Consider the following 15,900-nt stretch of genomic DNA (forward strand, 5'->3'; position numbering starts at 1 on the left):
AAATAGCCTATCTGACGTTAATAAATGGGTGATGAATATTTAATTAATTTTCCAGAGATCTAAAATCCATTTCAATAGTTACGGGTCAAATCCGACCCGGAGCAGCCTCAATGTACAAACATTTGCAGCACCTGTACAAAAGTATAAACCTTCAGGGTGTTTTTACTGTTGTCAAATGTCAGAACTGGTCAAACATGACGGGCACAGTGTGTAAGGGTTAAAAACAATCTGCGGTGCAGAGGGATTTGGGAGACTTCGTGCAGCTTTCCCAGAAGTTTAACCTGCAGCTTGAGCCGGCGGTGAGGAAGGCAAATGCGATGACAGCATTCATTTCGAGAGGACTGGGACGTAAAAGCAAGGACGTCATTCTCAGACTCAATACGTCACTGTTGAGGTCACATTTGGAGTTCTGTGAGCAGGTCCCGATCGCTTATCTCACAGGGGATGTGAGACATTGGAGAGGGTTCACGGAAATGATAACGGAATTGGGCGTCGTATTATAGGAGGAGTATTTGACAGCTCCGGGAGACAGAACACCCACACACAGCGATTCAGGAACAGCTTCTTCCCCTGCCCCATCACATCTTTCAACGCATCAGCAAAAACTCGGGTGTTTTTTAATATTTGCAATTTACATTAATTGTACATCTTTGCTCCGTACTAATGCTTCAAAGGAACAAATTCCAGGGGTTATAAGCTTCAGATAATAATTGAAATAGCGATTCTTGTGGAAAACATCCGATAGGGTGGACAGGACACTTGGCCCGCTGGTCTTCACCGGTCACACCGAGTACAGGAGTCGGGAGGTCCCTTTGCCGTGGAACAAGACGTCGGTGAGACCGCCCTGCTTTAGGAAAAATGTCAGTGAACTGGATATATTGTACAGGGAGTTCTACGGGGACATTACCGAAACTCGGAGGACTGAATTAGGGTGGGTAAGAGGAAAGGTTGGGACTTTATTCCCTGGAGCGCAGTTATAACCTTACAGAGTTCCATAAACCCGAGAGGGGCACGGTCAGAGGGAATGCGGACTGATTTTCACCCAGGGTTGGGTTATCGAGAACCAGACAGCTAGGATTGATGTGTGAGAGAGTGGAAAGCAGAAAGAGAGAGGGAGAGAGAGATCAGGGAGTCGGAATGTTTAGAGTGAACGGGGAGGGGAGGTAGAGAGCGCCTGGGGGAGGGAAGGGGAGAGAGGTGTAAGAGGTGGGCAGAGGGAGCTGAGAAATTGCGGGCGGAGAAAGTTCGAGGGAGTAAGGGGACCTAAGGGGTAGACAGGAAGGTATAGGGAACTAGGAAGAGCGGTACGGGGGAATGGCGAGAACGAAGGGGATAGACGGCGAGAGGGGTTTGTCGGTGTCTGGTGGGGAGAATATGATGGGGACAAGAGGAGGAGATGAAGGTGGGAGGGGCAGAGAGGGTGCGGAGCGAATCTGACATGGTTTAGGAGTGAGAGTGAAGGGGAGAGAAGGAGGAGAAAATGGGGGTAGTCACTAGATTCATGTCGACTCCACTGGCTGTTGGCAGAGAGCCTGGATCTTTTCAGGAATATCCGGGAACAAAGGTGCCGATTTCTCGCAGATGAAACGCCGATCATGAACACAAAGGTTATTCCTTACGCACTGACTGCAGACGCGTATTCCAAATGACGCCTTGTACAGGAGACTCTGGCCCACATTCCTATCCAGGAGGGTTAAACAATTTCAACAGAGACAAAACAGCTTCAGTGGAGAACCCGACCCGAGACAATCCCCAAGCTATCCCATGAATTCCATCTCTCCTCATTGCCTGCGTGAGTCCCCAATCTCTCCATTCAACCACTCTCCCCCACTGCCCCGTGTCAGTACCCAGGCAGACACCACGGTCCCAATGTCTCCCCACAACCCTGTGTCAGTTCCCTAACTAATCGTACTGACCCAATGTTTCCCCACAGCCCCGTATCCCCCAAACTAATCCCGCCGAACCGCTTTCTCACCACAGCCCCCTTTCAGTCTCCAAACTCATCCCACTGAAACACTCTCACCCCACAGCCCCGTGCCGGTACCCAGAAAAATACCACGGTCCCAATGTCTCCCCACAATCCTGCGTCAGTTCTCTAACTAATCGTACTGACCCAATGTCTCCCCACAGCCCCGTATCCCCCAAACTGATCCCACCGAACCGCTTTCTCACCACAGTCCCCTTTCTGTCCCCATCCGAATCGAACAGGACCACACTCCCCCCTCTGATCTGTTTCAGTCCAGGAACAAACCCCACTCTCCCACCGTCTCCCCACAGAACTATGGCTGTTTCGAAATGAATCCCACTGTTCCACAATCTTCCCTCAGCCCTGTGTGGTTCCGGGTTCATCTCGTTGCCCCTTCCTCTACCCAGAGCTTCGTGTCTGTCTCCTGACATATCCCACTACACCGCGCTCACCCCATAGCCTCTGGTCCAACTCCAGACTTATTCCACTGGCACCCTCTCTCCAACATCCTTGCCTCAGTTCGCAATCTAATTCTGTTAACCCATTGTTTGCCACCGCCCTGTATCTGTCTCCAAACTAATCCAGTTGTCCTACTCTCGCACCTCAGATCCGTGTCATTCACCAAACTAATCCCTCTCCTCACAGCCCGGCGACACTATTCAACATAATCCCACTGCACCGCGCTGTCCTCACCCACATGCGTCAGTACCAAAATAATCCCTGTCACTGATCTCTCCCCACTGCCCCCTGGCAGTTTCCGAAATATTCTCACTGCTGTGTCCTTCCCCGACAGACACATGTCGGCCCCAAAATGTTCCCATCGTGCCACCCTAACCCCTGTCCACGTACAATCTACAAACAAATCTCAATGACCCTCCCTTTTACACAAAACTACTTCAGTCCGTAAACTAATCCCATTTTCTCCCGTCAGGACTATGTCAATAACCAATCTCCACCCCACAGATTAGTGATAATCTCACCCGTTTTCGCATTTTTCAATCCAGTAAACAAGGTTGTAGTCCAGAAGATTGTGGAATACAAAGAGCTGGAAAGTTAAATTTACTTCATTATTGCCAAGAATTGAAAACTATCTACGTACCTTCCTTCTATTGCTTATAACAGGATACTGTGATGGGGCGGTGTGGAGGGAGATTCATTCTGTGTCTGACCCCGTGAGTGTGTGCTGGGAGCATATGCCAGTATTTCTCTTTGTGTCTGACCTCGGGAGTGCGTGATGGGACGGTGTGGAGGGAGATTCACTCTTTGTTTGACCCAGGAGTGTGTCATGGGACGGTGTGGAGTGAGATTCATTCTGTGCCTGACCCCTGAAGTGTGTGATGGAACGGTGTGGAGGGAGATTCACTTTGTGTCTGACTCGGGGAGTGTGCGATGTGACGGTGGGGAGGGGGATTCACTCTGTGTCTGATACCGGGAGTGTGTGATGATTCTTGTGGTTCTGTGGGATCTTCTCGTGCTGTGACACATACCGCTTCATCCCTTGAATTGATTTCCAGCAGCCTTGAATAACGGTTTGAACACTCTTGCATCGCTCTGGGGAAAGATGTTTCAAACGTGGACACGTAATAACTCCGGTCTTTATTTGTGATCCAGTCCTTGGAACAAGTTTGCTCTGAAAATCAGGGAAAAGGAACTGTGACACAAGGAGTGATACTCCCTTCACACTTCCCCATCGCACACACCAGGGGTGACACACAGAGTGAAATTCCCTCCACGCGGTCCCATCACGCACTCCCGAGGTCAGACACAGAGTGAATCTCCCTCCGCAACCACCTATCATAAAGTAACAAGGATCAGACCCAGTGAAGTTCCCTCCACACCATCCATCACACACTCCTGGGGTCAAGACACAGAGGGAATAGAACATGGAATAATGCAGCACAATACAGGCCCTATGGCCCACAATGTTGTGCCGGCACTTAAACCCTGCCTCCCATATAACTCCCCCCCACCACCATAATTTCCTCCATGTACCTGTCTAGTAGTCTCTTAAATTTCAGTAGTGTATCTGCCTCCACCACTGACTCAGGTAGTGCATTCCACGCACCTACCACTCTCTGAGTGAAAAACCTTCCTCTAATATCCCCCTTGAATTTCCCACCCCTTACCTTAACGCCATGTCCTCTTGTGTTAAACAGTTTTGCCTTGGGAAAGAGGCGCTGGATACCCACTCTATCTATTCCACTTAATATATTGTATACCTCTGTCATGTCTCCTCTCCAGGCATGCATCACCGTTCCCTATGTCAGACACACGCATGACCTCAAACCCAAAATCTCTCACCCACCCCCATTCCCGCCATAGCTTCTCATCACACGCACACTGTGTCAAATACAGAGTCCCATCGTACATACACGGGGTGAGACACAGATTTAAGACTCCTGCACTGTCCGATCACACACTAACACGGTCAGACGCAGATTGAATCTCTCTCTCCACGGACCCATCACACACTCCAGGCGTCAGACGTGGAGTGAAGCTCCGTGCACACTGCCTTTTATAAACGCCCGGGGTCAGACGTGGAGTGAAGCTCCGTGCACACTGCCTTTTATAAACGCCCGGGGTCAGACGTGGAGTGAAGCTCCGTGCACACTGCCTTTTATAAACGCCCGTGGTCAGACGTGGAGTGAAGCTCCATGCACACTGCCTTTTATAAACGCCCGGGGTCAGACGTGGAGTGAAGCTCCGTGCACACTGCCTTTTATAAACGCCCGGGGTCAGACGTGGAGTGAAGCTCCGTGAACTCTGCCTTTTATAAACGCCCGGGGTCAGACGTGGAGTGAAGCTCCATGCACACTGCCTTTTATAAACGCCCGGGGTCAGACGTGGAGTGAAGCTCCGTGCACACTGCCTTTTATAAACGCCCGGGGTCAGACGTGGAGTGAAGCTCCGTGCACATTGCCTTTTATAAACGCCCGGGGTCCGTCTACATGGTCCTATCAAACACTCTCGGAGTCAGACACAGACACTCATTCCAGCTGTCAGACGTGATGTGAAGTTTCCTGCACACCACCCTGTCACACTTCCCGGGTCAGATTCTGAGTGCTACTCCTTGCACACCGCCCCTAACACACTGCCGGGGTCAGATACAGAGGAAAGCTCCCTCAGCACCGCCACTCACACATTCCCGGCGTCAGGGAACAGCACACACGACGAATATCAGAGTGAGAGTGATTCTCCATCGTCTGCTTCTCAACGCACCACATAGCAAATTTCAGACCCAGAGGGAAGCTTCCTTCACACCACCCCATCTCACACTCCCGAGTATAGCACAGTGTGAATCTCCGTCCTTAAGTCCCATCATGCATCTACTAACGGGTCACAGAGTGAGGTCACCGTTCCATCACACCCACCTGTGTTTTCACACAAAGCGAAGCTCCGCCCACACCCTCCCATGGCACACTCACGGTCTCAGACTCCCTCCACAATATCCAATCACAGAATCCGGTGTCACATAGAATAAACCCTCCATCTGCACCGTCCCATCACACACTCCTGGATTCAAACACAAACGCTCTCTCTCTCTACGATCCCATTACACACTCCGGGAGTCAGACACAGAGAGAAGCTCCCTCTGCAACGTCCCATCACTCACTCCCTGAATCAGACACATACTGAAGCTGTCTCTCCACGATCCCATCACACACTCCGGGAGTCAGACACAGAGTGACTCCACCTCCGCAACGTCCCATCACACACTCCTGGATTCAGTGATAGAGTGAATTTCCTCCACGCAGCTCCATCACACACTCACCGGGTCTAACACAGAGTGAATCACCCTCCATACCATCTCTTCACACACTCCCGATGTCAAGCAGAGAGTGACGCTTCCTCTCTCCATGCCTGCCCTGTGATGAGCAGCGGGTGAAAGAGAGGGATGATGCCTCACCTATTTTGCTGGTCAACAATTCACAGAACTGGTGACGGAGATCGCTGTGCATTTGTTTAAGAACGGACAGATTAGAGTTGAGCGCAATAAGCTTGGATTGAAGGGTTGAGTTTAACTCATGGTAGTTTCGGTGGCAGGTTTCCATAGACTGACGAATCTGTGATACTGAGAGAAATGGTGAAGGATGTTTAGCGTTTACAGTGACCCGTGAGTCAGCGTCACGCTACCGAACTGGTCACGGAGATCATAACCATGTGACAATATAACAATACAGCATGGAAAAAGGCTATCTCGGCCCTTCTGGTCCGTTCCCAACGCTTACTCACACCTCTCAGCCCATAGCCCTCCATTCCTTTCCTGTCCATATACCTATCCAATTTTACTTCAAATGACAATACCGAACATGCCTCTACAACTTCTACTGGAAGCTCATTCCACACAGCCACCAGTCTCTGAGTAAAAAAATTCCTTCTCGTGTTACCCCTAAACTTTTGCCCCCGTCTCAACTCATGTCCTCTTGCTTGAATCTCCCCTACTCTCAATGGAAAAAGCCTATCCACGTCAAATCTATCTATCCCCCTCATAATTTTAAATACCTCTATCAAGTCCCCCCTCAACCTTCTACGCTCCAAAGAATAAAGACCTAACTTGTTCAGCCTTTCCCTGTAATTCAGGTGCTGAAACCCAGGAAACTTTCTAGTAAATCTTCTCTATACTGTCTCTATTTTGCTGACATCTTTCCTATAATTCGGTGACCAGAACTGTACACAATACTCCAAATTCGGCCTCACCAATGCCTTGTACAATTTTAACATTACATCCCAACTCCTATACTCAATGCTCTGATTTATAAAGGCCAACATACCAAAAGCTTTCTTCACCACCCTATCCACATGAGATTCCACCTTCAGGGAACTATGCACCATCATTATTTTGTTGTGTCAGTTTCACGGTGAAGGGTGTCACAGTGAAGGATGTGCTGGTGGCACAGTGAGAGGCGTCGGCGCCACTTTGAGGGGCGCGTCTGTGTCACACTATGGTGTATATCAATGTCCCGGTGAAGATGTTGTTGATGTTACAATAGGGGCCTGCATCAGTATCATGCTGGACATGTCCGATTTGCTATGAGGGACGTGTCTGTGTCACACTATGGTGTATATCAATGTCCCGATGAAGGTGTTGATGTTACAATGGGGGACTGCGTCAGTATCATGCTGGACATGTCCGATTTGCTGTGATGACGTGTCTGTGTCACACTATGGTGTATATCAATGTCCCGGTGAAGATTTTGTTGATGTTACAATGGGGGTCTGCGTCAGTATCATGCTGGACATGTCCGATTTGCTGTGAGGGACGTGTCTGTGTCACTCTAGGGTGTATATCAATGTCCCGGTGAAGATGTTGATGTTACAATGGGGCTCTGCGTCAGTATCATGCTGGACATGTCCGATTTGCTGTGAGGAGCGTGTGAGGAAACTGTGAGGAGATTCTGTGCCCCGGCGAGAGGTGTGCCGGATCACAATGAAGTGTATCTCGATGTCAAGTCGAGGAAAATGTCTGTGAGGGGGGCGTGTGGTGTCACCGTGTGTGGAGTATCTGTGTCATGGTGTGGAGTGTGCTGGTCTCACAGAGCGGGGTATGTCTGTGTCACAGTGAGAGACATGTCATGGCCACGGTGGGTGTGAGAGGGTCACGCTGAGGTGTGTGTCCGTGTCACAGAGTGTATTATGTCGGTGTCATTGTGAATTTAGGTGTCGGTATCATGTTAAGGGGTTTGCCTGTGTCAGGGTGAGGTGTGAGAAATTGCCTGAGCGAGCGGTGCATCGGTTTTTATGCTGAGGAGCGATACTGTCTCTGAGTCTTTTTCACGATGCGGTGCGGAGCGGATCACGCTGAGGAGCGTGAAGGTGTCACGGTGTCTCAGTGTCACGGTGAAGAGCGTGTCGGTGTCACTGTGAGGTTTGTGTCGGTGTCTCTTGAGGAATTTATCAGTGACACGGTCAGGGGCATGTCGATGTTACAGCGAGGGGCACGTTGCGGTCAGTGCAACAGCCATGTGTGTGTGTGTGTGTGTGTGACGGCGATGGTCGTGTCAGTGTCGCGGTTAGGAGTGTATTTGTGTCTCGTTGAACGTCATGACCCTGACAGCGTTGTTGATGTTATAGTGAATGGCGTTTCAGGACGAGTCTTGATTTTGTTATGGTAAATGCCGTGTTTTTATCACGGTTAACAATTCATTCCACTCTCTTTATTTATGGTCTGACTCCACCGGGAGACCATTCCACTCACCATGGATCGAGAGACCGGCCACTATCACGAGGAAGACGCCTATAACTACACAGAGTAGGCAGATCTGACGGAACGGTACATTTCCGATCTTCACTTTCGGCTGCTGTTCATGCGCAGCTGTGGAGAGACCACAAGACCATGAGAGCATAAGATATGGTAGCAGAAGTAGGCCATTCGGTTATTTAATTCTGCCCCGCCATTTAATCATGGGCTATACCAATTCTTCCGTCATCCCCACTCCCCCTGCATACTGTAAATACCTTTCGATATCCCGGCTAATCAAGAAACTATCGATCTTTTCCTTAAATGCACCAACTGATTTGGCCTCCACAGCCGCTTGTGGCAACAAATTCCACAGCTTTACCAGTCTCTGACTAACACTTAATTTAGCTGCATCTCTGTTCTAAATGGACCATCTTCAATCCTGAAGTTGTGACCTCTTGTCCTAGATTCCCCTATCATGGGAAATAACTTACTATATGCAATCTGTTCAGGCCTTTTAACAATCGGAAAGTTTCTGTGAGATCCCCCCCCCCCCTCCCCGCCCCCCCCCCGTCTCCTGAACTCCAGGGAATACAGCCCAAAAGCTCCAGATGTTCCTCATACAGTAGCGTTCTCATTCCTGGAACCATTCTGGTGAATCTTCCCTGAACCCTCTCCAATGTCAGCACATCCATAAGGAGCCCCAAACCGCAGAGAATACTCCAAGTGTGGTCTCCGAGTGCCTCAACATCACATCTCTGTTCTTGTATTCTGTACCTCTAGAAATCAATGCCAACATTTCACTCGCCTTCTTCACCCCCGACTCAAACTGGAGACTGACCTTCAGGGTATCCAAGTCCCTTTGCACTTCCGCATTTTGAATTTTCTCTCTTTCTAAACAATAGTACACTAATGTGTGTACGCATACATTTTCCCAAAGTTGTACCTCAATTAGGGTAAGATACCCTCGGGTCTTTTATAGAAACATGGATAGATACCCCACACAGAAATAGAGGCTTTTAAGAGACTTCTGGACAAGTACATGGAACTTAGAAAAACAGAGGGCGAACGGGAAGTCTAGTAATTTCTATTGTAGGGACATGTTCGGCACATCTTTGTGGGCCGAAGGGACTGTGTTGTGCTGTAGGTTTTACATGTTGGCTGACGGTGTCCTGTGTTATTCCACAGGGTCTTGTTGTGACCGATTATTCTTCTATTCTGTCAAAGACTTGGATGCTTGAATTAATACGCCGGTTGCAGTTTGCAGACGACGTGAAGATCGCTGGAGGACAGGGAGCTTTGAGGAATGAAGGAGTCTGTAGGAGGACGGGAGTCACAGGTCGACTGGCTGGTGAAGAAGGTGTTCGACACGTTTGCCTTTATCAGTCAGGACACTGAGTACGGGAGTCGGGAGGTCACGTCCCAGTTGTACAAGACGTCGGCGAGGAGGCACTCGGATTTCGGTGCTCAGTCTTGGTTCGCCCTGCTGTAGGAAAGATGTAACTGAGCTGGAAAGAGTGCAGAGGGAGATTTACCAGGATGTTGCCCGAGCTCGAGGGACTGAGTTATGAAGTGTTGTCGGGCAGTTCTGGACTTGATTCCTTGGATCCTAGGAGTGACCTTACAGAGGGGCTTTGTTCGTTGGAGTGTACGGGTGACCTTACAGAGGGGCTTTGTTCGTCGGCGTGAACGGGTGACCTTACAGAGGTGTACAGAACCATGTGGGTCACATCAGCTACAGTCACCGACGAAGGCGTACACGGCGAAGGTGAGAGAGGAAAGAAATTTAATTGGGCACCCAAGTGACTACTTTCTGTACCCAAATGGTGGTCGGTATGTGGGGCGAGATGCTAGGAAAGTGGCTGAAGGAGAGAAATTTGCAGTATTTACAAAAACACACACAGTTCTGCATATTAACACGTGATTTGTCGCAGCGGCGTCATAATTGTGATCTCTGACCTGTTTGGGCATTGGTTGGCAGCTCAGGGGGTCCCGCGGCAATGGGAGGAGCCTGATCCTCATCGATGACGGGCTCGTCGTTCGGAAATTTCACCTCTGCGTAGGTGGAGCTCAGACCACCTGGGACGCAGAGCGAGGGAGGAATAGAGAGAAGGTAATAGAAAGAGGAGTGAGGGCAGAGAGAGGGGGCAGAGAAAGGCGAAAGGAGAGTAGGGAAAGTGTGGGTTAAGTAAAGGGGGAAAGATGAGAGGCAGGGATAAAGAATGTGAGGGAACGGGGAACACGGGGGGGAGAGAAGATGACAGATGGATTGAGAAGAGACAGTGGTGAGCGATAGAGGCAATGAGCGGGAATATAGGAGAGAGAGAATTGGAATGAGAATGGTTAGCGGAGACGGAGAGAGTGGCAGAGGAAGAGAGAGCGGAGGTAGAGGGTAAGAGTGAGGGGAGGGAGAAGAACGAGAGAAAGCAAAGAGAGCAGAGGGAGATATGAGAGTGAGTGTAGAAGAAAAGTGGGATACCGAGAGGGTAAGGAACAGAGGATTCGAAAGAGAGATTGTGAGAGATGGGAAAAGGAGAAGGGACAGATAGAGGGAAGAGGTTGCGGAGCGGGAGATAAGCGGAAAATGGGGCGAAGTGGAAAGAACAGTTTGACAGGGGGGCGGAGATAGCCGGAGGTGAGAGAATGAGCATTGAATGAGGGAAAGAGTGCGAAGGAGAGTGCGAGGTTGAGGAAGGAAGGAAGGGAGAGTGTGATAGAGGTGCGAGTTTGGAGAGTTGGGCAAGTGAGGTAAGGGGAGTGAGGTTGAAATTGGGGAGAAGGGGAATAGGTTGGAAGAGGAGAGGGGAAAGGGCATGGGGAGAGATCCCGATAGAGAGAGATATAGGGATTTTCGATAGGTGTGCGAAATTAGAGAGAGTGAGCAGAGAGAGGGGCAAGGGAGGGAAGTGGGAGAAAGAGGTGGAAAAGATGGAGAGGTTGAGAGGGGAATGAAAGATGTGTGAGGTGGAGGATGGTGGAAGGCAGACGAGAGGAGAAAAGGGAGGGGAATAAGGAAGGGAAAGCGCGGAAAGGAGGAGAGAGAGAGAGAGGGAGACAGAGAGATCAGAGGAGAGAAAGGGTTCGTTTGAAAGTTGAGAGAATCGTTCAAATTTTCTACAGCGCTGCCTACTTTCCGCTTCGTCCATGGCCCTCCCTCATCACCACCCCTCCAATGCTTTTTATCGACCCTCCCACAGAGGTCCCTCCTCTCCGAGCCCTCCCACGGAGTTCCCTCCGCTCCGTGCTCCCCACCGTGCTCCCTCCTCAATGTCCTTTATCCCCTCCACACCGACCCTCCCACAGCACTGCCTCCTCACCCCATCCCACAGGGCTCTGTCCACACATTCCCTCACGATGCACCATCCACACCTACCCTCCCACAGCACTGCCTCCTCACCCCATCCCACAGGGCTCTGTCCACACATCCCCTCACGAAGGCACCATCCACACGAAACACTGCCCCCGCTTCCAATGTGCTGAATGCACACCGTACGTCCAAGAGCGCCCCCTCCACACCGACCCTACCACAGAGCTCCCTCATCATGGTCTATATCACGAGTTCCCTCTGACGTGTTCTGCAGCAGCGAATTATCGGGGTCAACTGTACGTTTACCCTGAGATCTCTCGAAAGGAATCGACACGTCACCTAAACACAGTCAAACCAACAAAGTTGAAACTGACCTTCATCTCTCCGGACCCGGGGCGCCGAGGTGGCCGTGATATTCAGTTGCACGTACGATACATCCGGTTCAGCTGGGGACAGAGCATCTGAGGGTGAGAATCTGGGAGAGGCTTCCTCCTCACCGTCACACCACACATTCCCGGGGTCAGACGCAGAGTGAATCTCCATCCACACCTTCATATAACACACTCACGGTTGAGGCACAGAGAGAAACTCTCTCCACACAGCCCTATCACACATTTCTTAGACAGAAACACAGTGCAGCTCCCTCCACACTGTCCCTTCACAGATCCCGGATCAGTGACTGGGAGGCATAGAAACCACACCGCCATCTAGCGTTTGGCTGGTGAATTGCAGAGCGACGCAGACATACCAAGGCACAGATATAAATGATCACAACGGCGCAGGCCACTTGCAAAGTCTACGCTTTCGGCTACTACGCAGAGTATAAATCAGCTTTAAAACTCCCTTCACAGCGACTCGTCATGAGCTCCTGGGGTCAGAAACCGAGTAACGCGCCCTCAGCACCGACCGACCACTCCACATCCCCGGGGTCAGCCATGGAGAGTAGCTCCGTCCATGCTATCCTATCTCATACTCCCGGGGTCAGAGACAGCGGTAAGCTATCTCCCTCTCTCTGCACTACTCACCTCCCCAAGGAGCTTGTGGGTCCGTTCCTGTGAGCCGCATGTTCTCGTAGGTCTCGCTCTCGTCCATCCTGTCGAGTCTCTGATCTCCTGAAAGGGATGGGACCTTCGGGACAGGAAACCCGTAGTGGGACACCGTGGTCCACTAACACCTGATGAACAGCCGAAAAAGAGAGGGACAGAGATGAGAGAGGAAGTGCGGGGAGGAGAGAGATTGTGTGTGTGTGAGAGAGTGTGGTTGAGTGAGATGAGAGCGGCGGGGGCGGGGTAATGAGAAATAGAGGGAGGAGAGAGATCTGGAGAGTAACTGGCCAAAGGACACACCGCAGCACACACTCGACTTCCTTGTCCTCTATCTTCCCTGATCGCACGGCATTCTCTCTCTCTCTCTCTGTCTCTCTCTCTCTGTCTCTCTCTCTCTCTCTCTGTCTCTCTCTCTCTCTCTCTCTCTCTCTCTCTCTCTCTCTCTCTCTCTCTCTCTCTCTCTCTCTCTCTCTCTCTCTCTCAATCCATCTCGCTCTCATTCTCCCGCTCCCACCTTCCTGCTTTTATCACTCTCTCCTTTCCTTCTTCCCTTCCTCTCTCTCTCCCATTCCCCTTTTCTCTTCTAATCCCACTCGCTCTCCTTCCACATATCCCACTACACTTTCCCCTTCCGACTTTTCGAGGGTGGGGAAAGGTTTTGTGCTTCTTAACTCGGCACACGCAGCCGTCTCTCACCTTATCCTTTTCCCCCAATACCCACCCTCCTCACCCGTTCACTCCGTCTGCCTTTTTCATTTCTCGTTCCCTTCCCTCCACACCCTCTTTCGCTTCCCCTTCCCACCCCCACACATTTCCTCTTTCCCTCTCCCCTACTGGTCCCTCCCTCCCCTCTTCCCTCACCACCCACCCTCCGTATCCCTCAACTCCCACCCTCAGCCCTCACCCGCTCCTTCTCTCCCTCTCACAATTCCTCCCTTCCCCACCATCTCCCTACCTCTGGCCGCTCCAGAAGTCTTGACTCGTGTGTCTGCCTCGGAGACGGCGCGTCTGTGTCTGTGTGTGTCTGATAGCTGTTGTGTTGCAGAGGGAAGAGGAAGGAAGGAGAGGCGAGCAGTGGGCGGGTCCGGATTGGTGACATTGCACACACGACAAGAACCAAATAATCGGCCTATCTACACAGAACTGTGGAGAGGCTCAGAAACGAGGGACCGATATCGAGTAGAAAATGACGTAAGACCAGGCGCCAAAACTCCCCAATCCTCCTGAAAAATCCCGTTAATAGAGAGAGGGAGATTTGTAGAGGAGGGGCCGGGTTGCCGCCAGAGATCTGGAGGGCTGTTGGTGATGGAGCGGTACAAGCAAACAGAGAGTTGTGTCGTGGAGGTCGGGAATGAGGCAGAAGGGTGCAGTGGAGCAAAGGACTGAGTTAGGAGGAGTTTAGGCGAGGTAGGCTGTGACGGAGATGGCAGAGGAGTCAGGAGCTCATGGAGATGATCAGTGGTGAAAGAGAGGGCAGGGATGAGTAGACACCTCGTCTTCTGTCATCTCTGTTTCAGGCACAACGTCAGAACGTCCGTCAGGTGTGTGAACCCTCCCAAGGTGTCCGTCCTCTATGATGTCCTAATAGGGATCTGCAGACCTGTGTCAACCATCAGACTGGATCTAAATGGAGAGAAAACTGAAATATCTTTGATTTGGGAGACCTCGTGCGTGATACCTTTCAGGTTAACTTTTAGATTGAATTGGCGGAAAGGAAGGCGAATGTGATGAAAGCATGCATTTCGGGTCGTCCAGAATATATAAATAAGTGTGAAACATTGAGACTTTATAAGACACCGGTGAGGCCTCATTCGGAGCGATGTTGGCGGTTTCTAGACCCTGATCGAGGAAAGGATGTGTTTACATCGGAGACGGTTCAAAGGCGGTTCACAAGAATGTTTCCGGGATTGAATGGCTTGTCATATGGGGAACATTTCATGGCTCTGAGCCTGTACTCACTGTAACTCAGAGGGATAAGACGTGAATGAAGGCCGTCCCTCTATTCTGAGGCTGTACCTTCTTGTCTTTGACTCTCCCAGCGCACGGCAAATCCACTAAACATCCACTCCAGCAAAACCTTTCACCATTCGAGAGGTTTCAATGAGGTCACCCCTCATCCTTCTGAATTCCATTGAATACCGACCCAGAGCCACCATACGCTCTTCATATGACAATCCTTTACATCCCGGGATAATTTCCGTGAACCCCCTTTAAACCCTCTCCAGTTTCCGCACAGCCTTGGTAAAATAAGCGGCCCAGGTCTGGTCTCAATACTGCCCGTGACGCCTCAGCATTGCTTTATGAGGTCAGAACGTGAAATCCTTGCGATAAATTTCCCTGGAAATAAATGCTCACGTGGCATTGGACTTCCGGATCACAGACTCAACATGCAAATTAACCTTCAGGGAATCCTCACAAGGTCTCCCAAGTCCGTGTCAGTGTCAGCCTCCGTTCGTATTTTCCGTTTTCTCTACAGTTACAAAATTGTCTACGTTTTCATTTCTTCTGCCAACATGCGTGGCCTTTTACTTCCCAACACTTGTATTCATCTGCCATTTCTTTGACCATTCTCCTAATTTGTCCGATTCCATCTGTAGACTCTCTACCTCCTTATAACTGCCTGCCCCTCCATTTATCTTCCTGTAGTTTGCAATCTTTGCAACAAAGCCATCAATCCTATTATCCAAATGATTGACACTGAATGTGCAAATTATCAACACAGACCCCAGTGGAACAGGATGAGTCACCGGCAGTCAATCAGATAAAAAAAAACGTTTCCCTTTATTCCCACACTTCGCCCCCTGCCAAACAGCGACAGCCTTATACATTCTTGAATTTTCACTGCAATACCATGAGCTCGTAGCTTGTTAATCAGCGTCATGTGTAGCACCTTTTCAAAGGCCTTCTGACAATCCAAAGAACACGACATTAACAGATTCTCCTTTGCGGATCTGCATGTTATTTCGTCAAACATTACAACAGATTTATCAGGCAGCTTTTTCCTTGAAAGAAACTGCGGCTGATTTTACCATATACCTCCAAAACCCTGCGACCTCATCCTTAAAAATGGACTCTAATGCCTTCCCAACCACTGAGATTCAGTCTAACTGGGCTAGAGTTTCCTTTCTACAGCATTTCCCTGTTTTTGAAGAAAGGAGTATCATTCACAATTTCCAGTCTTCAGGAATCATTCCAGAGTCTAATAATGCTTGAAAGGTCATTACTAATGCCTCCACGATCTCCTGAGCCACCTCAGAACCCAGGCGTGTAGACCATCAAGTCCAGCTGACTGATCCACCTTCAAACCTTAGGGTATCGCAAGAACCTTCTGTCCAGTGATGGTAACTTCTCACACTTCCGACACCCTGACACCTGTAACTTCCATCCTACTGGTCGTGTCTGC

At 50.2% G+C, this 15,900-nt stretch overlaps 1 protein-coding gene across 3 annotated transcripts; it reads right to left on the reverse strand.

Moving 5' to 3' along the window:
• Window positions 1-600: 600 nt before the first annotated feature.
• On the reverse strand, window positions 601-13,537 carry LOC140721942 (uncharacterized). 3 transcript variants are annotated; one of them, XM_073036767.1, is made up of 10 exons: window positions 13,453-13,537; window positions 12,477-12,625; window positions 11,826-11,897; window positions 10,104-10,223; window positions 8,163-8,279; window positions 5,874-6,038; window positions 3,454-3,596; window positions 2,947-3,011; window positions 1,620-1,680; window positions 601-844 (listed from the first exon to the last, which is right to left on the reverse strand). In XM_073036767.1, the coding sequence occupies exons 2-10, from the start codon at window positions 12,541-12,543 to the stop codon at window positions 782-784; spliced, it is 873 nt and encodes a 290-aa protein (XP_072892868.1). In that variant the 5' UTR covers window positions 12,544-12,625; window positions 13,453-13,537; the 3' UTR covers window positions 601-781. The 3 variants fall into 3 exon arrangements, with proteins under 3 accessions (XP_072892868.1, XP_072892869.1, XP_072892867.1); XM_073036766.1 differs by lacking the exon at window positions 601-844 and having other exon boundaries at window positions 1,335-1,680; XM_073036768.1 differs by lacking the exons at window positions 1,620-1,680; window positions 2,947-3,011.
• Window positions 13,538-15,900: the final 2,363 nt, after the last annotated feature.

Source organism: Hemitrygon akajei, unplaced genomic scaffold (genome assembly GCF_048418815.1).
Source record: "Hemitrygon akajei unplaced genomic scaffold, sHemAka1.3 Scf000065, whole genome shotgun sequence".
Taxonomy (NCBI): Eukaryota; Metazoa; Chordata; class Chondrichthyes; order Myliobatiformes; family Dasyatidae; genus Hemitrygon; species Hemitrygon akajei.

Coding starts and splice junctions, on each gene's coding strand:
- LOC140721942 (XM_073036766.1), bottom strand. CDS start 12,543: ATGGACGAGAGCGAGACCTACGAGAACATGCGGCTCACAGGAACGGAC. Junction 8,280..10,103: donor GCCAACCAATGCCCAAACAG/GTCAGAGATCAC, acceptor GTCTCTCCACAG/CTGCGCATGAACAGCAGCCG. Junction 3,012..3,453: donor TCAATTCAAGGGATGAAGCG/GTATGTGTCACA, acceptor TTAACTTTCCAG/CTCTTTGTATTCCACAATCT.